The sequence below is a fragment of the Orcinus orca genome, chromosome 10 (assembly GCF_937001465.1).
Source record: "Orcinus orca chromosome 10, mOrcOrc1.1, whole genome shotgun sequence".
NCBI lineage: Eukaryota > Metazoa > Chordata > Mammalia > Artiodactyla > Delphinidae > Orcinus > Orcinus orca.
Window position 1 is genome coordinate 88,123,285 of NC_064568.1, and position 22,309 is coordinate 88,145,593.

Here is a 22,309-nt window from a genome sequence, read left to right on the forward strand (position 1 = left end):
TAGTTAATAATTTAGTACTTATTAACCTTCAATATTCCCATCAAGATATATTCTCCTATCAATGATGATAAAACATACAAGCATTACAGATGTATTTTCTAAACAAAATTTGCTTCCCATTTTAGAAACTTGATGTCACCAAGGCATTATCATCAAATTTAACTCCTGTATTTCACTTTAAGATAAAAATAGAGAAGAAAGCTTTCAAATCTGTAAGTCCAAGAAGAACTATAATTAGAATCCCTGGCTCTTGCTTAGGATGAATTCTACATCTTATTTCAGCTTGACAGTAGGCAGATTTCTCATTCAATGTGAAGTTGAAACCAGAATGAAAAGTGCTTTGGAAAAAAAAAATAACCTCTGGTTTCTGTCCTCATAATTCCCTTCTCCCCATGAAATGAACCTATGTGGAATATTTGAAATAGCATCTCAAATACACCCAGTTCTTGTCTATTTGTCATTGAAGATATTGGAGGGAGGAGTCCTGAGGGGTCCATGGTGGATCAGACTGGAAGGCTGCAACCTGAGAGGATCCAGGGAAACCTTGCAGACTCACTGGGGCAGTGGTCAGGCTGGAGGGTTCAAGGACTCTTAAAGAAGTTCATTTATTTTGCCACTCATATCTGCAGGGCTTTCCCACCAACGCTTTTCTTTTTTTTTTTTAATCTCTATCTTTTGGGCCAAATTTTGTTTTGTTTTGTTTTTTTTTTTGGAGACAAAGTGGACATTTTTATTTTAATTAGTTGAAATATAGTTGATGTACAATATTATATGTTACAGGTATACAATATAGTGAGTCACACTTTTAAAAATATAAAATACTGGCTATATTCCCTGTATTATAATGTTGTTAATATCAAATATTGGCTATATTCCCCATATTGTACAATATATCCTTGTAGCTTATTTTTTTTTTTTTTAACATCTTTATTGGGGTATAATTGCTTTACAATGGTGTGTTAGTTTCTGCTTTATAACAAAGTGAATCAGTTATACATATACATATGTTCCCATATCTCTTCCCTCTTGCGTCTCCCTCCCTCCCACCCTGTTTTGTTTTTTTAATTTAATTTTTTTATACAGTAAGTTCTTATTAGTCATCAATTTTATACACATCAGTGTATACATGTCAATCCCAATCGCCCAGTTCATCACACCACCATCCCCACCCCGCCGCCGCTTTCCCCCCTTGGTGTCCATCCATACGTTTGTTCTCTACATCTGTGTCTCAATTTCTGCCCTGCAAACCGGTTCATCCGTACCATTTTTCTAGGTTCCACCTACATGCGTTAATATACAATATTTGTTTTTCTCTTTCTGGCTTACTTCACTCTGTATGGTTTTGCTTGGGTTTTGAAACTCAAGACAGGCTCCTGTGGACTCTCAGCTTTCTTTTTACTTAAGGACAGAAGATCTTCCAGTCCATGTATCTCTGTGACTGAGCTGTCAAAAATGCCTGGTCTGAAAATGGATAGGCCTGTAGCTGGGAACTTACTGGCCAGGAAACCTATAGTGGCAGGGCTCAAAACCCTCTCTGAAGATACAATATGGAAAGAAGTGAGCGGGGTTGACTCAGAATTTCAGGCTAGAGGTCGAAATATTACCCACAAAGAAGGAGACCAGCTTCCTAACTGGTCTTACTGTCTCCACTGGAGTGATCTCTCCCAAGTGTTGGTTATGCTACTCCCTTGCTTAAGACATTTCAATAACCAGGGCTTGGGGAAGCACACAAATGGAACCCTACATACATATAGCTAAATATACAAAAACTACTCAATTTAACAAATTGATAAATAGAATATGTCCTGTGAAGAATATGCCTTTGTATTGATAAAATATCAACATAACATGTAAAGCTACGGTTTTTTAATACGAAGTCAGGAAAATAGTAAAAACAACTGAATTGCATCACTGTTGTGCGTATTTGAGCATTCTGTTTAGAATCTGGTGGGTTTAGAACGGGTAATAAAAGCACACCAAAATATAGATTTTATGTATGTCTATAATATTCATTTTAGCAAATTACTAATTATGTTATTTTAATCAATATTTTTATATAATTTATGTTCTAGTGATCTAAAGGATTAAAAAATATTCCAAGTATACAAAAGTTTAATATAGTTTCACTCAGTAAAGATGTAAGTTATAAGTACAAATGAAAAATGAGTATTTTTTCATATTTTCAAAAAGTCTTTTCTTCTAAAATATTCAGTTATCTATAAAATTAAAAGACAAATTCTAATAAAAGACTATCAAAAGAGTAAAATGCTCTAACATAAAGCTGAAATTTTTATGAAATTTTAAAGAATTTAATATTTTCATATAAATAAAGCCTTTCAAATTTTAGCATTCAATGTAAAATTATCATGCTTATGTGTTTTCATGTATATATTTCTGTGTATATATTGTGTGTGAGTGTGTATGTATAGAGAAAGAGAAAAAGGGGTGGGGGTCTTCTCACACCTATCTGGGTGGGGGTCCCTTCTAGGTACTCCTGCAGCACCCTGGGTCTCCCTCCATCATAAAACTGGCCACACCGTATTATAATCTTCTAATAAGACCTCTCCTAATTACTTTCATGTTAAGGGCAAGAACTGCATTTAATTTGATTTTATAATCCCTCCACGTCATCAATTGATACATCATGGATGCTTAATAAACATCTGATAAAAAAAATAAGCTATTAAATAAAGACACTTAACAGTTGAATTGTCACCAGTGTACAGATGATATCAACTCTATTTATATTCATACATTTGTTCGTTGCCAGACAGCAAAACATGGTCAAATCAAAGCCAATCCCTGGGATGTCCATCCAGAACACGCCCTTCATGGGGTCATCAACAAATGCACTCCCCTCAACGTACATAAACTTCTGTTCAAATAGAAACTGAGTTAGATGGCATCAAGTCTCACACATATTCAGCTTACTCCTTATAAGCCTCAATTTCTTCCCTTTGTCACCACATGTGGGAAAAGACAGCTGATGCCAGTATTCCATGCAGAGTTTTCAAAAAGGTCAACTAGCATTCAGATTTATGCTGGTAAAATTCATTCCTTCTCTTTCAAAAATTTAATGAGAAAGGACAGCTTTGTGAAATGGAGGAGCAAGAACAATATTGCTTAAATAAATTGGAATTTGCACTTTGATTACCCTGCAGTTTCTGCCATACTTTACTGGAAATGCTCCCTGCGGTGCAGGCTTTCTCTGGAGTGACATCATCATATGAAGCCATCCTCACTATAATTATTTCCATCCATTATTTGTAGAGCACATAGCAAGAACATTCGGTAAGGAATACCTGATGCATATAGAACAATTTAAAACTTTAGAGTCACCAGAAAGCCCCCATTAAAAGGCAAATGATACATCTTTATGCATGCCTCAGACCCCAAAGGAGATATTTCACATTCGCACTAGAAAAGAAGACTCTCTTTCAAACAATAAGACTCTGATAAGAGCAAATATCCTATGCCATGAAATAACAAACAACATGCGTAGTTTCAGTTGCTTTTCTTGGAGTAACACTTTAAGCAACTGTGACATCGAAGGAGCTGGCGTATTTTAGTTCACATTGTCAAATTTAAATCCTTCTGGAATTTAAGCAACGTCAGTGCTAATACCAAGTATTGGGATTTTAAATTTCTGTTCTTGGAAATCTTGGTTTCCCTATTGGGGAAATTGATTGCTGTCTTTTCAATGTGTGAGTTGTTTGGTTTTTTTTTCAATTTTAATAAAAGTGAAAACACCAATATGAGTATTAATTTTCTCAAAAATCAAATAGCTCTCTGAAACATGGTTTTTTTTGACAATTTAAATGAAATAAATGTGAAAGCTGTAGCTGTCTTCCCTCACAATTTGCAACTCCCCGATTTCTTGGGGGCTCACTGTAGTGGGGACAGGGTTGGGCTGGGGTGGAATGCACTCCCACTGCTGTGAGTTACAGGCTGTGGATAGGTTCCTTGTCTCCTGGAGAAGAAAAGCTTCTACCATTTACTCACTGGGGCTTTGGTTTTGTTTTAAATGTAGAAAAACATGCATTTAACTCTGCAATTAATGATCCAAAGGCCCAAATTCACTCATGCATCTCTTCATTCATTCAACATAACAACTGAGGAAAAGAAAAAGGCATTGAACATGAAGTTAAATTGAAAAATTTACTCAACAGGATGAAAACATGATTCTTCCTTTTCCCTCTAACCACTATTTTCAGACCTGCTCCGTAAAATCCCTTCTGTGTCCTTTAATGTCATCTGGATCAGATTCTATCATTTTTAACTATTATCGGTTGCTTAAAAGTTCAAGCTAATCTAACTCAGTTTAAAATTTCAGTCTCCAGCCGCTGTAATGCTTTTGCTTCCCCAAGTCCAGTGTGGCCCTCAGCCCTGCTGGCCACCACCTGCCGCTGCCTCTCCTATCTCTCCTCTCTCTTCTGAGGTCTCCTACCTCTGCCTTGTCCCACCAGGAGGATGGGGAACAAAAACGGGAAAAACGCCCTATATGGTGCTGCTATGTGTCATCTTTAGGCTCTTGCCCAAGCCCTGTGTCGCAGGTCATGAAAACTTGCTATGGCAGGGGGAGAATGCTGGTCCTTCCAGAGGCCCTGCAGAGGCACCACTCCCCATGAGCCATGTGACTTAGCGTAACCTCCCTCGTCTGCCTCCTTGGCTCTGGCCCGCCACAATACACCCTCAGCATCTTAACACTGGGGTCTTCTCATAAGGCAGACTGACCACCTGCCTTCATAGTTCTCCACGATATCCCCAAAGTCCCAGGGACAGATTCTCTCAAGCATGAGCTTTATTGACATCTATTTTGGCTGCTTGAAGATTGTCCTCTTACATATTCTTGGCTTCACAATTTTACTCTGAACTATGATGTATTTAATAAAAACTCAGATGTGAAATGAGGTCAGTATTATATATTTATCTAAGCAATAGATGATCACCCATGTTTACGGGTCAGTATCACAGACCCATTTAAACCAGTGGTCAAACACCCACCCTGATTTATGCTGAAGTGCAGAACCCACCATTACAGCCTCATTTGTCTGGATGTGAGCCACTCTTGGGGCTGAGCTTACAGGGTATCTAGTGTGCTTTCATTTGCACATGGCACAAAAGACATTAGTCAAGTTGACTGTCTATGATAATGCTGTCAAGGGCTGTCAAATACACATATTTTCACTATTCTCACATTTCCCGTTTCCTTGACAGAAATTTGTGATGGTAAGTGGCAGCAATTGGTTCCAATTCTCAAACTTAGGAACTAGGTTCTGACCTAATTTGTAGCAGAATGAAATATCTCTGTTAAAATGTTTTACATTTTCCATTGTTTCTTAGGGGCACATGCTAAACCCTGTAAGGAAAGCAAAGTCACATTGCCCTGACAGTGGATGGTTTTCTTCTCACTAGCTTTAAGCTCATGAGAATCTCATCACTTTTTAAAGTTCATAATCACAAACTAGAAACGCTGACTCTCACGGAAAACTCTATTTCTGGGATTTGGTTAATGAGTTATCCCAGTCACTAAATAAAGTTCTATGTGCCAGAAAAGAAACAGTTACATTAAACAAGTCTGCCAAATATTTTAAGTACAGAGGGAACATTAGGAGATTTAGGTTAAAGATGGGTGTTTTCTACCAGCACAACAATGAGCCCTTAACTCCCTGTTTGAATAGGAAGGGTTTTAAATAAATCACCTATAGCCTTCATAAATCGCACGCTTCTTACACACATGTTTAAAGAAACTTAACGCCTCTTCAACTATACATTGTAAATAATATTGACTAGGAGGCAAGTAACAGACTGTGGATAAGTGCTTTAGAATTTGGTTTAAATGTTTGCACTTTCTTCATTTTTCAAAGAACAGTAAATTAACACTCATAATCCATCCTTAGATCTCACTGAATAGCCCTCTTCCTTATTAATGCAAAAATATTCAAATGTTGAGCTGTTTAAAAATTTTCCGTGAAGTTATAAATGCTAATCTACAGCTTTCAGAAATTCTTTCTTATAAATTTCCAATGTAAATTTATAACTTGCTACCATGAGGGGAAAAAACCACAACTTTTTACTATTATCACCTTAGAAAGGGAGGTGGAAGTATTTTATCATCAAGAAAGCTGGGGCTCTGAAAAAAATATTTTTTTGAAACTATGTAAATGCTTGCTGCTATACGTGCGTAGAGAAATTTGTTCTTCTTGAGGGACATGGCATAATTTTACATAAAAATACTTCTGTGGTTGATTTCCCCCAAATTTCTCAATAAGTGTCTCTGGTGGGTTTACCTGAAAATGCTAACGGAATTCCTGGATAAGGCATGAGGCACAGCACAGTGAGCTCTGAGTGGCTCACCAGGGTTCACCAGTGAGAACAGGACCTGCCCTGGCATCACAGTCACATCCAGACTATACAAAATCTGATCATTTTGCTTGGTTCCAAAGAATTTCCCCAAATTCCCTCTCCCACTTTTCTCTTATGACAATTCTACTTTCATTCTCTATATCTTTAGCTTCAATTTTTGTTTATGATTTATAATAACTGTTCATCATCCCAATAAGGATTCAAAAGGTTAATGACACAAGAAAAAAAAACCAAAGGGCCTGAGAGTAAAGCTTAATTAGGAAATTTATTAATTTTCATTTCTGTGCATATTCACATTAAAATGCAATTTGGTTCCATTCCACCCAAATTTAAATTCTAGATAAATTATGCCAGCATATTTAGATCAAGAAAGCTGAATAAAGTTTTATTTTTAATAGAAGAGCTCATACGATATATAGATGTTACCCAAATGAAAATATAAACAATTCATAAATGTTTCAATGATTCTAACTTGCCTATCTCAACCTTAAGCTCTGGAATTTACGTAATGAAGTTACTAATTGAGATGATCACAAATTACCTTATCATTTTATTCAATGTGAGACATCCATTTATTTGCTATGCTGCCCAGTGTTTCCTGGTTATACTGCTAAAATGATTTTTTTCCCTGAAATAGCATCACTGTCTATTTTCAGAAAGTCAGTGTTCAAAGCAGAGACCAATTGCTAATGACTATTAATACCTTCTTTAGTGACAATAAAATAACTCCTGAAATGAGACCTTACTCCTGAAATGAGACCTTAGGTACAGTGAAACTATTTTATGTATCTAGGTGCCCCTTACACAGTAACTAAGCAAAAACGGAAAAGAAGCCATAGAATTTTGCCTCTCTGCGAAGTGTTCCTTGGGTGTGCAAGATTCGGCAATCTTCTATTGTTCAATTTCTTTAGAAAAAATAATAACTCTTCAAAATACCATAAGCAACATCCTTTCATTCAATCATTTATTAATTCATTAGGCATTTATTCTGTGCCTACCGAACCCAAGCGCACATATTAAATGTTAGAAAGTTATTTCAATGTATAGCTATGTCAACGTAGCTGAAATCTCAGAGATGGTGACCAACAGCGAGGAAGACCAGGAGGTTCAGCTAATATTTGATGCATTTTATCAGGCTTCAGGAACACAACAGGGAACCAGGGCCTTTGGTGACTGACTGCATGTATAGTGAGCAGGGCAGCAAGGTTAAAAAGGCAGCCAGACAGCTACAATGAATTCAGCAAACTACATCTCACTAACACATTTGGTTTAAAAAAAAAAAATGTATGAATTCTGAGCTACCTTGAATCACTAGCAGGCTCCTTCTAATTACTAACAATGAGGAGTCTGCCCTCTCAGCTGCAGCTGGATGCCCCAGGCATCTTTAGAGCAAAACCAACAAATGATTGGAATACTATGATTTAAACTCAAAACCAAAGCACAGTTGGAGATTTTTTTACAAGGCTGCTTGAAAGTCTCGTGTCTACGGTTTGCGAGATCATAGAAGACGCAGAAGGACAACACAAGGTCAAATCTACATCTCATATACAAAGAACAAACTGGTTTTCAAATCCGTTTGCCATAGCTCACAATCTAGGGGATGGTACAGGATGAATAGCAGGGTCCTGTGCACAAAGAACACACCAGTGACCTCAAGTGCCCTGCTATGAATAATGGCCATTATTAGAGGGAGGTGGTGGCAGCAGGAGGAATACACCACTGTCTGTCCTCCTGAGCCAGAGAGGCAAAATGCAGAAAGAGCAGCCCTGCAGATACACGCTATGCTAATTATTTTTGCGATATAATTCTTGAGGGCATCTCTTCATTTGAGCAGCTAAGACAGCCCTTCAAGTGTAGCATGAGGCACCTTGCCATTAACCATCTGTGGCTTGAGGTTTGTTTGTTTGTTTTTCAAATTTGATAAATATGTGGTATCCATCCTGGTCCCACAAGATCAGGAAAAAAAAAAAAAAAGATTAAATATGCAGCTTCTATGAAGGAAGTTTCTCTTCGACTCTCCGTGATAACACACATGGCAATGCTGTCAACGTGAAGGTTTGGGGGCCATTTGTTGTCCACCATTTTTAACATGTTCGTTATTATTTATATTCGGCTTTGAGGTAATCTCCTTAACCAGTTCCTAGGGTGAATACAATCAAAGGGCCAGAGGATAGTTCTCTTGCCCGGTGTAATATTTGTTTCTGGGAACCAACATAGGTGATGTTTTCTGGGGGAGGCGAGGAGGGCTGAGGGGGAGAAAGTGGGCTGTGTTTTGGTTATGGGTATTTTTGTTGTTCCACGCTTAGCACTTGGGATATAAAATATCATCTTCCTCATTCTCTCTCCCTCTTTTTAACCCACAGAGTGAGAAATATTACAGAGCACCTGCACTAAGTGACATCTGCTTGGCATTCAAACACATACACATCAATGTGATTAAAACATAGTTAGAGTGTCCATTTCTCATGACAGTCATAAGAAGTATGAGAAGGGGGATACTCAGCTGTCTTATGAATTGACGTGGCCTAGCAGCCCTTTTCTGCCTCACCAAGGAAGCTTACTGTGGACTGTTTCCAAGGCTCTGACATTCAGACCCCAAGCAATGCCTGCTAACAGGTGAGCAGTTGTTACAAATGCCAATCAAGTGGAAAGAGCAAAACTATTGGTTTTCTCTCTAGTGTGAAAGGAGGCTTTTAACTTTTCCTAAATCTATCTCTGCACACTCTGCACCATCACCCAACCCAGGCTTATACTGTTCATCTAAAAGACTGGAATTTCAAGTTATGTTTTACAAAAACCCAGGATACTACAAGCCTCTCCTTGGGAGACTGAACAGAAAATAGGACCCTGGAAACATATTTGATTTATGTCTATTATATCAATTCCTAACTCTGTTCCGCCATGAAACAATTCAGATTCTGGGCCAGGAAAAAAAAAAGGCTTTCAAAACCTAAGATGACTTAACACTAACAATTCAACCTATCCTTATGCAATCTAAGTAAAAATCTGACCTTGAGAGTTACAATAAAAATTTATCTCTAGAGTATTCCCCACCTGCACACATACTTCCCTCCCTATGCATACTCCAGTGTGAATTACTCAAGGATATTAGCTAGTAAAGACCAGGATAGGGATCTGTTCTGACAAACATACCCACCCTGCAAACCTTAATCTATAGGCATGCAGTCACCATGTGCCTCATGAATACTCCATCAGGTTACATTGGCATCCAGCCTCCACTGTGACTGGCATTGCACATGAAACTTATCTCACATGTGCACAGAACTCTCAGGATACTGAGGTGTGTTGCTAACATCCACCTACTTTTGACTCCGTTCATTTAAATTAATTGATAAAAATGGATGATTATTTATTTATTTTTGCGGTACGGGGGCCTCTCACTGTTGTGGCCTCTCCCATTGCGGAGCACAGGCTCTGGACACGCAGGCTCAGCGGCCATGGCTCACGGGCCCAGCAGCCCCGCAGCATGTGGGATCTTCCCGGACCGGGGCACGAACCCCTGTCCCCTGCATCTGCAGGCAGACTCTCAACCACTGTGCCACCAGGGAAGCCCCTGGATGATTCTTTGTGAAGTGCTCTCCTAGGTATCGCAGAAGATACGGAACATTTCATGGCCCCTGTGGTTGAGTATTTTGTATTTGGGGAGAAAAAAAAACACATAAAGTGTTAAATGGCATAAAGATAAAATCTTGGTCTATACCACAGTGCAAAAGATGCCACATGGATATGTACGATAAATACACAAAACGTGCTCTTGGGCAACAATTCTCATTTCAAATATTATAGGATTTGTTTCTTCTCTGCCGTGAGGTGTACCACTAGTAACTTACTATAAATAATGAGTATTTGAGTTTGTGGATTATTTATATTTTCATAATTATATCAATTCAAGGTCATCTACATAAGGATGCCACTCTATACACTTACATTCTGATGTGACAAATGGAAGGGCAGGGAAAGTGAAAGCCCCAGGTGCACATCTAAACCTGGTCACCACCCTCACTGCCCTACTTATATTACATAATTTCCCTTGTGCAGCCCTTCTTACCTTGCTTTGTTTTTCCAGTGGTATTTATCTTTCTAACATAAAATATAGTTTCCTTATTTGTTAAGTATAGTCTTAATTGCCTTTCTCTACCTGATAAAATGGAAGCACCAAGAAGCCAGGTGCTCTATTTATACTGTTTGGTGATATATCTCCAGCCCTAACACATAGTACGCACTCAGTAAATGGGTGCTATTTTGTTTTTGTTGTTATTGAACACATATAGGAGTGTTTACTGCATGAACGTCTCTGGGATCTTTTTCTGTGCATTAGAAAGACTGAGCAACCTTAGTAAGTACAAGCACCGGTGCTGTGAATTCACAGTAGGGCAGAAATATTTAGTTTTGATAAAACAGTTTAATTTGAAATAAGCCACAGACTTCCTAAGAGCCTTACAATATACCAAGTTTAACTTTAACATAATTGAGAATATATGTTCCTCACGCAATCATCCTCTGTTCACACTCCAGTATTATTGCATTTTGAAGTTACCGTTTTATTCCTTGTCTATTTGTCCGTTTTTCCCATAGAACATAAGCTTCCTGAGGGTAGAGAGCTCATCTGTCTTACTGGCAGCTCTGTCCCCAGTGCTCTCCACAAGGCCTGGGGCGATGCAGCCACACCCACTTATTTGTAGCAAGAATGCTTTCCCCTTCAGCACCCACCTCTAACAAACCCAAAACTGTGAAAGCCAAGCCGTTACTCTGTTTCTGAGAATTCTGCAGATTGTAATTTTTAAAAGAAAAAAAAACAGTGATTCTCATACCATGGAACAGTGACTCTTGTCTTTTTCTATTTTTGATTTTAAAGGATATTTGGGGTGTAGTCATCAAAGTATTCACTGACTAAAATTAGTGCTTTTATCTCAACCTCCAAGGGGAAAAACAAGGATGAAAAGAAAAGAATAGAAGTTGATGGTAGGCACAGGCTGAAATACAAATGCCACCAAGGAGAACACATGAAGAAACTGCACCAAGGGCAGAAGGAATGATTGACAAATTCTGAGCACCAGGAGAATCATGAGTGGAAGGGAAAAAGCAGGTCTTGTTGACAAGTGATGAGCAGTGAGAAAGTAGCTGAGCTGAACATATTTTTTAACGAAGTGTTAAGTAGATCACCCAGAGAGGTGGGTAATGACTGTGATGAAGAGTTGGCCAGGGTGTGGGAAAAAAAAAAAAAAAAAGCAAAATTAAGTGACACTTGGTAAATCACAGGAGGACATGAAACCTGAGAGAGCTTCTGGATAGAATGGTCCGTCCCTCGTGACACTCCGATGCCTTTCAGTAATCCAACTGAGTGGCTCATTAAAATTATGCGTGAACAGATAACTCTGGCAAAAAGGCGAGGGAGCCAAGACACAATTAGAGCGATACAATGGCTATATCCACAGATGCAAAAAAACAGGACTGTGAGGTACTGGAGGAGATGCACTGAAGAAATACCCACTGGGAAACAGTAAGTGGATCCCAGGGAAATAACAGAAGCAATAAAACTGGCCACAGGCTGGATGAGTTATGCTAAAAGAGAGAAATATTTAAAATGGGTCATGTTTGCACAAAATAATTCAGCTAACAGTGAGGGAATTTAAAGAACCAAGTTGAAGGGCCATATGAGTAAATGGGAGGATAAGATTTCAGTTTCTGTCTATGGACAGGGTAAACACAGGATTATCACAACCAGGAAGCTGCTTGGGCATCAGACAGAGGCCGCCAGTGTTTTCCTAAATAAAAGCGATGCATTAGGCTCTACTTATTTCAAATGGTATGGTGAGTTCTCTGGACTACATGGAAAGGAAGTGAATTTACATGTATAGAACGCTGATTTTGTGCTGGGTCCTGTTTGACATTTTAACATATATGAGCTATTTGGCTTCACACAACAAACCTGTCACACGAAAGTCATGATCACAACTTGTAGTTGAGGGAAACTGAGATCACACAGTTCTTAAATAGTGGAGCCAGAAATTACATCTAAGTTGGGGTAGCTCCAAAGCCGGGTGGCACCCAGCTGCCTCCTGCATTAAAGAAAGTTTATAATGAAGCATCAAATTACTAAAAAAAATATATAACTTAAGGATCTGGAGATTGTGTTTAATATGCTTCTTCACACTCAGATCCAGATGTCCACCTTAGATAGTTTGATTTATCCTCCTTGGGCTTCAGTATTGCTAAGGTTTGTTATTTTATGAGACCAACACCTACCTATAAATAAAAACAAAACAATCTTATTTAAAAATGGTACACACCCATTAAAAAAAATCCTTAGACTACCCTCCCTGTGTTTTGTTACAAACATGACATGACATTATTATATGACAAAATTCCCCAAATTTTCCTCTGAGGGCTGGGATGAGGGTGAGGAGGGACAGAAGGATTTAGTCATTCATTCATGTATCTCTTTATGAAAACCATTTATTGGGTGCCTAATATAAACTAGGCACCTTGCTAGGTTCTTAGAATAAACAAAATGATCATAGTTTCTGTCTATATAGAAGGTACACCTTGTTGGTTGATACAAACGAGTAAAGGAATTTTACTTGTTTACTGAGCATAAGAGAGTGGAGTAAATGGAAATGAAGTAGGGAAGCCAGGATCTGACTGGGACACACTGGAGTGATACTTAATTCTGAAGCAGTAATTTTGGGAAAGCTCATCAGGGAAGAAGGGAGTAGAGCTGTCAGTTTCTGGGCAGAAAGAAGAGCTTGTCCCAAAGTGATAAAAACAAGAGAGAAAACAGCACTCACCGAATGACCCATAGTTCTCAGGCACTGACCACACACCAGGACAGGAAGTAGGTGGAGTTTGTTGTTACTCACTGGTCCCCATGCCAAAGAGTTGGGCGTGCTATGACTAGGACTGCCCCTGAGCAACATATGCCCCAAGCTGCCTCTGTCCATCTGGAGCCTTTTGCCATGATTTTTTCTGTGTATCCTCTGGCATTCTTAAGACCATTTCAGTGAAGCTGAAGTTTACGTGTAAAATCAGACCACAAAGAGAAAATCGTCTGATGTCAGAGCTACTCTAGACAACCACTTGGGAGGTCTCTATTTTAGAGATCTCAAAGTCTAATATGATCAATATTTCCACCAAGAGTGGGAAAGATAAGTGTTTATATATAAGCCAGAGAGTTGGCTTGTGAGAGTGGTGAATAGATCCCGTTCCTTTAAATACATTAAATTCTTAGAGATGTCGACACTGGGTGAGGTGTCTACACCATAAGAGGCTGAAGGAAGCGAAGATCCAAGTTCTCCTTGGCATACTCACATTTTATTGTTGTAAATTTTGGGCTGAATGGTTAATATATGGCTCCTGTCTGAAGAAGGCTGCAACCAGAATCTTCTCTTGCCTACCTGGGGGCTGAGGTATTATGCAAACGATGCCCTGATTTATGTGGTTTAACAAGTGACTCAAATATTGAGAAAACCTAGATAAAATAAATAGTGTCGCTTTGGCATCAGAGAGCAAAGATTTCTCTGGGTCTCTGAGAATTGTCAATGCTCTTCAAGTCACCTAATTAATTTAGGAAGCTACTTATATGGATACAAAATCAACCCAACCTGCATGTGTCATTAGTCTATGGGCCAGTATACACTGCCTCCTTGTTTTCAGAGTGAGAATGTGTTCAACCTCACCTATGACTTTTACTCCATCACCATGATTATAAGGAGTATTTGATAACAGGCTTTGAAGCACTTCAAAAATCTCTATTATGCACTTATTAACATGTTTTGGGAATGGAGATAAAATATTAATGAAACATATTTTCTTTCTCCTCTAGTCTAGTGAAAGGGCAGAAAATAAACAAGAAGGTAGAATACGATCAGTGTGAGTATAAAGTGCTCCAGGAACACACAGGGGTGGCTCTTACCTTTAGTTGGCCAGGTTCAAAGAGAGAGGCAGCTCCGTCTAAACACAAGGAGCAGCACGTGTGCTTAGCATGTGTAGCAGAAGCTTTTCTTTGAGAAGAGTGTTGGCAATGAAGTGAAGATGCTCTATGTGCCCTAAATATCTACCACATTTTCAGGAAACATAAAATGGACATAGAAACCACAAGGAAGAATCTGCACCTGCACCGTGGATGAGAATTTGCAGAGGGGTGAGAGCTGAAAAAAGGAAACAAAATTTACAACCCTCAGTGGCATCTTAATCCCTTGCCAGAGTGACATTATCTGTGATGTTTGTGTGAAATATCAAATACTTGGAAAGCCTTACAGAAACCAGAACGCTAAATGTGTCTGCAGATCACTGACATGATGAACACACATTTACGTGGAACGCTTAAACATGATCTTCAGAACATTCATGAACATATCTGAATACCCCCAACACAGCATTAGCAAAAGGCCAGGCGGCGCTCTTTGTTCGGTAAAGTAACTAATTCTTCATCAGTCATTTTGTCACTGAGACACATATTGTTCAGAAGAAAACAAAAAACAGCACTGGAATCAAGGAGAATTTTAAAATTAAAGAAAATTTAAGGAAACAGCATCTTTTTCAGTCTGTACAAAACATTTCTTGGCCACCAAAGCATACATATAGGGTCTACTTCCCAGGAGAAGAGGGCTGAGAATACAGATTTTCCATGTTTCCCTTTCTTTACTGGGTCTTATTTGTGTTTACTAACTCTGTGAATCATTCTTTAGATGTACTAGTATTTAGATCACCATTTTAACTACAATATTATAGTCATCAAGAAGGCAAGTGTGTGCTGCTCCCTAATAAACACTAAATTTTCCTATCTTCAACATCTGAAACAAAAAAAAGGAAGAAAGAAATAATACAAAGAGAAAGACTCAAATGGTAGTGATTTCATTTTCTATCTTTCAGGTTATTGAATCATTTCGGAAGATATGCCTCCATGAAAACCTCATCAAAATCACATGCCTGTGTCTGTGGCAAATATACGGCCCACATTCAAACTTCTTACAGTCACAAACTCCTTGAAAAATACTGAATGTGCTGTTGTCCTCATCACTTCCCGAAGTCAGTTAATGACAACTGTCAGATGCCCCAAATGATTTTTCTTACACGCCACAAGCAATGTTTGCTAATATAGTCTTTGCCACACAAATTTCTAAACGTTCACTTCAAAATAGTAGAGGGCAAGTACTCCCATTTTATTCAATAGGAAGTTTTATACAATAGCAAACAATAAAATGTAATAAAACAAAACACCTCTGATTAGAATGAGAAAGACCTGCCTTTGAATTTTGGTTCACTTACTAGTCGTCTGACCTTGGGAAAATACTTAACAACTCTGAACTGCAGCTCCCTCAGCTTTGAAAGAGAGATAATAGTAGGTACCTAACTGAGTAGTTGTATTAATAAAGACATTATGTGTAGAATATAGTATACAGCCTGACTCACTTTTAGAGACTCAATATAAACTACTCCCATGATTACTTGTTATTGATACTAAAATAAATTTTTTTTTTAACTTCTGATTTCATGGTTAGTGCTTTCTAAATGTGCAATTCGGGGAAAAAGCTTAGGCTTGGACCAGCAAAGTCTGTATTTGAATCTTGACTTTTCTGTGAAGTGTAAGAAAAATCACTTAACCTCTCTGAACCAGAGCTGCTTCCAATGGGAAAGCTGAATACTAATATCTACCTTGCCAGATTACAATGATTGAATGAGGCCATTCTTCTCAGCACATGGTAAACGTTCATTGAATAGTAACTCTTAGTATTAATATTATTGTAACAGCAGTAGTTGAAAAGCAAGGATTCATCTGATGTGTCTGTTGTTGCTAACCCTGCTGGTTAGTGATGGCCTGGCATGTTCTGTGAGAAGGACTCCAGTATTTAGTAAGCCTCTGCATGCATGCACTGTTGACAAATACAGAAACTGGAACCCAGCATGTGATTATCATTAAGTAGATCTAAATATCCCCAGATATTTGCACAAAGCATTGAAAAGATACAAAATATTCTGCAGCTACTACCTTATTTTAAGAACTGGAAATAAAAAGCAACTGCCTTTTTTCTCCTGTAAAAGGTGTTGGAGAAGAGTAGTGAGAAGATCTGGGAAAGCAGCAACAACAAAAGGACCAAATCTGTTGTTTGGCAAAGCATGTACAGTATTAGAAACTCAGTTACTGTCCCAGGTGTCACCATTCAAACATCTTAAGTTGACTTATTTCTGTTCATTCTAATCAGTGGCAGTGATTATCACAGACAGAGTGAAGGGTACAGACCTTAAGATAACAAAGGTTTATCGAGGGTGATTCTAAAAGACACCTGTACATTACAAATAATTGCTTTTAACATAGGATGTATAGAAAACAAGAGGATCGTTACATTTAAGGGCCAATTCTTCAGAAACCAAAGGAATAGACCCGAGATTTGTTTAAAGTAATCAACGTGTTTTATTTCCTTAGAACTGAAAAAATTCAGATCTAAACTTCCAAAGCTACAGTCAACAATTTTTTATCAGAGCCCAAGGGAGAAGGGCAGGGGTGAAAGAGACCAAAGACGAAGGAAGGCATAGAGAGACCACTAGGAGGAGGTGGGGAGGGGCCCCGTGCTTCCCTCTGTCTTCTGAGCCAGTTACATATCAGATCTGGTGACAGAACTGAGGGGACCAGGTTGGGGAATATGAATGGGAAGTGACACTGCAAAGGAACACTGACCGAACCTTAACTACAAAACAAGTCATCAAACCCCAAGTAGAAAGGGAACCTCCTAGTTCATCTCAGAAATGGGGGTAGCAACGGCAGAGCTAGGAACAGGATGGAGGCATGCCCATTTCTTTTATGCCTGGGTGATGTATATGACTGTAGGGTGGCCTTGAACTGTGGGAAGAGGAAGAGGGGTGGCCAGGGGTCTTCTCAGAACATCCCGTGTGGCTCTAAAGATCTAAATGGGGACAGATGCTCCTCAACCTTCCAATCCAAGAAGCTAGTCAAAGCTAAATTTATGATTGCACAAACAACTTGGAAGTGCCCAAATTATGTGATGGAAAACTACAACTCCCATAATTCCCTGGGTCGGCAAAAGGGAGACCCCTCCCGCATAAGCTGTCCCACTTTCTCAGCAACTAGGCCTCCGATACAATAGGCCTGGGAGCTCAGCAACTAGGCCTCCGATACAATAGGCCTGAGAGGAGTGGACAGGAGTTCAAGGAGACGCCACCCCCGCCCCACCACAGTTTGAGGGGTGTCCCTGGCAGGCCCCTGGAAGTACCCCCTGCTCCTCCTTCACCCCTTCCGACACTCCCACCCCTGATTCCAAAGTGGAGCTCCATAATGCCCGAGGGGAGGGGCGGAGGGATGTCATGAGGGGGAAATGGCTGGTCCAGGCCCCAACGGAAGCGCTAGCAAACAGTTGCAGGCAGGGAGGGGGCACGGTGGTCTCATCTCATCCCAGGGAGCAGAGGCCCCGACTCAGATCCCAGTGGTGTGAGGGCACAGAAGTGAGGGCCTGGTGGCCTGCCGCATCCAGCTCAGTCCCCAAGGGCCGGGGGTGGAAAGGGAGAGTGGGAGGAGAGCGGGGTGCCAGTTTGCAGGCCGTGGCCAGTTCCCCAAGTAACAGCCAGGCCGCAGCAGGAACGGGGCGGGGGCTCTTCTGTAAACTTTGGTGACTACTGGCTCTCACGGCCTCCGACGCCCGGGGCCTCGGCCTCTCTCTCAGCAGCCTCTTCCTCCCGCCCCTGCTCCCCCGGCGGCGGCCCGTTCTCTGGCTCCACGAGGAGCGGCTTCGCATCCTCCGCCGCGGTGGCCGCCTCCTCCATCTCCTCCCCTTCTTCCGAATCAGCCTCCTTGGGACGCTTGGGGATGTCCTTCGGCGGGTCCCTGGCGCTCCTCTTCAGCGGCCCCTTTTCGTTCTCCTCCTCGGCCGGCGGGTCGACGCCCGGCTCCCCCGGCTCGGCGCCGCCGCCGCCGTTGGTGTGGCTCTCCGGGTCCCCACAGCCCTCGGTGGCCTCCGGCTCGGGCTCAGGCCCCTCGCCGCAGCTCTTCCCCTGGGCGAACTGGTAACCAGGAGCCTGGACGGCGGGGTTGTTCTCGATCTCCCACAGCCCCTCGCTGAAGCCCCTCCTCTTGCTGGGTTTGCCGAACTTCTCCTTGGACTCCTCGTACGGGAAGAGGTGCTTGGGTCCCAGGAAGGCCGTATCGTGGGTCCCGAAGAAAAACACTCGGTAGCGGTTGGCCTCGGCCGTTTGCTCGATCCTGGCCGGCCAGTGGGCGTAGCCCTTTAACTTGGCGAACACCAAGTCCCCGCTCTTGTACTTGCGCCGGCAGAACCGCGACATGGCTGCGGACCTGGCCTCGGCAGCAGCTGGAAAGGGCGACCCACGACGGCGCGCCGGGGCAGCGGCTACTGGGCTCGGGCTGCGCAAGCCCCCCTCCCCCCACCCAGGGAGCTCTCGCGCGCACCGCCGGGCGCCACACCTAGGAGCCCTGAGAAGGTTCTAGTGCGAAGTGCATTATCTCGGAGACCCAAAGCCCGCTGGGCCCCACCGTCGACGCCGGGGTTTCTAGAACGAGAGAGCCAAGAGCTTGGGTATCCCGGGTGGCGGTTGTGCTGACGGGGATCCTCTGCGGATCAATCGCTAGGGCACCCGGCTGTGAAGGTGGCATCGTTTACTGTGTCAGCCAGAGTGGCCTAGCAAGGGAGAGATGGGGCAGGGTGGCAAGAAAACGCAGTGACACGATTAGCACACATTTCGATGAAACTAGTAACAGGCTAGCGCAGATTTGCAGTATCCGTGGGGACCCCGATCTGCTCATTACAGAAAACTCCACTCTTGCCTCAGGAGTTGCCTGAGTCAGTGGTTACACCCGTTTTCTGATTTCCTTGAGAGCTAACACTGGTGCCTGCAAGGGGATTCAAGAATAGAGTGGAGGCAAAGGAATAGAGTCAGCAACGCTGGCAGGATGTCTAGAGTGCACATCTCTTGGAAACTGGTGTCCTAAACTTTGGGGGGGGGGGGGTCACAAAATGTATAGAGCAGCCTCATGACCATGGCAAACCAGCCATGTCAAAATTTCCTCCTTTACATGGGATGCTGGGCATGGCCCTTACCCTTTCATTGATTCTTGCATATTTTGAGAGAGAAGACTCTTATCTCTTGGTGGTTATAACACGGAAATGCTATCAAATGCTCTCAGTATCCTCATCAAGAGGGGAAAATTGGGCTTAAGAATTAGGTAGAGCTCTGCTCATATCAAATATCTTGTTACTATCTAGAACTTCCTGGGGGCTACAGACTAAAAAAGAATCATTTCAGCTGAGAGACTATTTTAAGAATAGACTTGTTCTCCTTAAGTGATAATTATGGGAGTTTCCCTGTAACTGCAGTCGTTACACATTTGTCTGCATCTTTTTTGAGTCCTGCTAGCTAGCTGTGAGCTTGCACTCTGAAACCTAGCCAAATTTGTCATACTAGTACTCTTGGCTATTATGACAAAGACCTTTCAATATCAATTTGTGTATTTAATTGCATAGATGTTTTTTCCTAGTGTAACCAGCAGTGACCAGTGGAGAATTAGAACCACTAACCCATTTCAGTATAACTCAAATTTGTTTCTGCTTTGCTGGGTTGCATCAGCCATTTTACCTCTGGGTGGTGGAGACCTGTTCTGGGCAAAAGAAGTTCTCTTCTCCCAACAAGGCAAAACAAGTACGATAGACTTTGATAATTCTAAACAACTTCTTTTAGCTCTTCTGTCAAGCCATTTTCTTAGAACGCTTATCTGCCCCACGAATAGCTACAACTTTACCAATTAAGTAACATCGACACATGCCCAAAAAGGGTACTTAGTTATGCCGTTGTGGTCGGAAGGCCTCGACTACAGCTGCTCTAGTTGAGAGTGATCTTCGGCAAAAGGATCACATGGGTATAAGCCAAACATCAAAGATTGTTGGGTAGTTGAATCACTGCAGGTGAACAGGTAGGGATCTGAGGCGGAAACAAAAAGTCAGGAAGTAGAGGCAAGAGGATCTAATAAAGAACGATCCAGATCTACAAAGGGTAATAGATATTCTATTAGGCAAAGAAGTGTCATTTTTGTACCTCCACCCATTACCCACTAATACTCTGTGTGTGGTGTTAAGGGCTGGCACAAAAGATGCTGCTTTTTGAGGACTTTAAAATATAATTTAAGAGCGAAAGCATCAGGGACTTCATTACAGAGAAATGCAAGCTAGTCTTCAAGTGCTAAATCATGTGTTCTTACATAAATATTGAAGTAATTCTAGGAAAAACCAATGGGAGTGTGGTTACTAGGGCAAGGCTTTTGGGAGGAGTAGCGGCAGATGTACTAGAAGGAATTCTAGTATCCTTCACTTGTTTACCAGCCTTGTAAAGCTGGGAATAGATAATATTTCTGAGCCTCTGTTACATGATCTTAAGATGTTTAAAGTAATATTTATAATTTCCCTCAGGATTGTTATATATATTAATGAGATTATGGGCATGAAAGTCCAGACAATGGGTATAAAGTTCTATGATGTACTAACAAGTATGACGTAGAATTTCATTATGGATGGGATCAGGCTATTATTATTATTAGGCTGAATGAAGGAAAAATATGTCAAAAGGAGTAAAGTCATGAATAAGGACACTGAAGAATGAAGACAAGTTATCCGCCAGCCAAATTCTTTACTACACATGGAATTCCATATTACATATGGAATTACATATCCAGCACAACTTCTGTATGAAACAACATAAAAGTTCTTGTTCTTTGGAAATACTATTTTTAAAACAGCATTCTTTGACTAGATTTATCACCTAATGGTAGCTAATTCCAAAAAGGGGAGAGGGACTTCCCTGGTGGTGCAGTGGGTAAGGCTCCACACTCCCAATGCAGGGGGCCCGGGTTCGATCCCTGGTCAGGGAACTAGATCCCACACGCCACAACTAAGAAGCCCCCATGCCGCAACTAAGAAGCCCGCATGCCACAACTAAGACCCAGCACAGCCAAAATAAAATAAAATAAATAAATATTTTTTAAAAAACCACTAAAAGGGGAGAATAAGAGGAAGGTTGAGCAAAAAGTTTAATGCATTTAGAGTTGGATACCACTTTGACAGATATTCCCGTCCTCTGACACTTGCATGCTCCATGATGCAATTAAATAGTAGGATCTTTGCTTCTTTTACCCTTGAAACCAACTTGTTCTTAAAGTTATTGTCTCTCTTTTGCTCAAAGTGACAAGAGTAGGTAAGTAGTGTTCATGGTAACTTGGTTAGGTTTAGATTTGGCTAGTATATAAACAAAGTTCTCAGGAGCAACTATTATTATTAATTTTCAGAAACTAGATCTCCTTGAGCTCAGATATTTCGAATAAAATCCAAAGTATCAAGACCGTCTGTTTGTAAAAAGGACCTAATTTCAGCAGCAGCAGCAAACCTATCAAAACACCTTAGATTCCAGAACAGATAACACATCACAGTTTCCTTTTCTGGAAAACTAATGATAGGATTTAAAAGCTGCTTGGCAACAATTATGAAACATGGGCAATAAAACAATGTAATTGTACAGCAGAAAGACTAGATATCCAATGGATGTTTTCTTGTTTAATTATTTCTAAATTCAATTACTTTGGTATAAACTATGATTTAAAATAAATGTAATTGTTTTCTATGTGCTTTTGTTTCATTAAAAAATATTAGCCGCCTCTGTTTATACAACAGAAGTGTTTATACATGGTTGGTATTTGGGGTCAAGGCTTTTCTTTCTAAAATGTTCTAGCAGACATAATTACACAGAAAGTAAATCCCCTATCCCACCACGGGTAGAAAATCCCCCCACCCTCCTTTCTTTAAAAGTCACAGGAGGTGAGCTACCTCTATATTTTGTCACCTCTACATTTTATCAGCGTACACGTAGCCTAACCTTTAAAGCCTCAGGGATTTCTAAAATCCAAGGGATC

The 22,309-nt window shown here is 40.8% G+C and overlaps 1 protein-coding gene and 1 long non-coding RNA gene across 2 annotated transcripts in view; both read right to left on the reverse strand.

Moving 5' to 3' along the window:
* Positions 1-22,309, reverse strand: part of LOC125965689 (uncharacterized) — a 388,818-nt gene that overhangs the window by 219,239 nt on the left and 147,270 nt on the right. The window lies entirely within an intron of this gene.
* On the reverse strand, positions 17,505-18,773 carry HDGFL1 (HDGF like 1). The gene has a single exon (XM_012534371.3). The coding sequence runs from the start codon at positions 18,679-18,681 to the stop codon at positions 18,013-18,015; it is 669 nt and encodes a 222-aa protein (XP_012389825.1). The 5' UTR covers positions 18,682-18,773; the 3' UTR covers positions 17,505-18,012.

Coding starts and splice junctions, on each gene's coding strand:
- HDGFL1 (XM_012534371.3), bottom strand. CDS start 18,681: ATGTCGCGGTTCTGCCGGCGCAAGTACAAGAGCGGGGACTTGGTGTTC.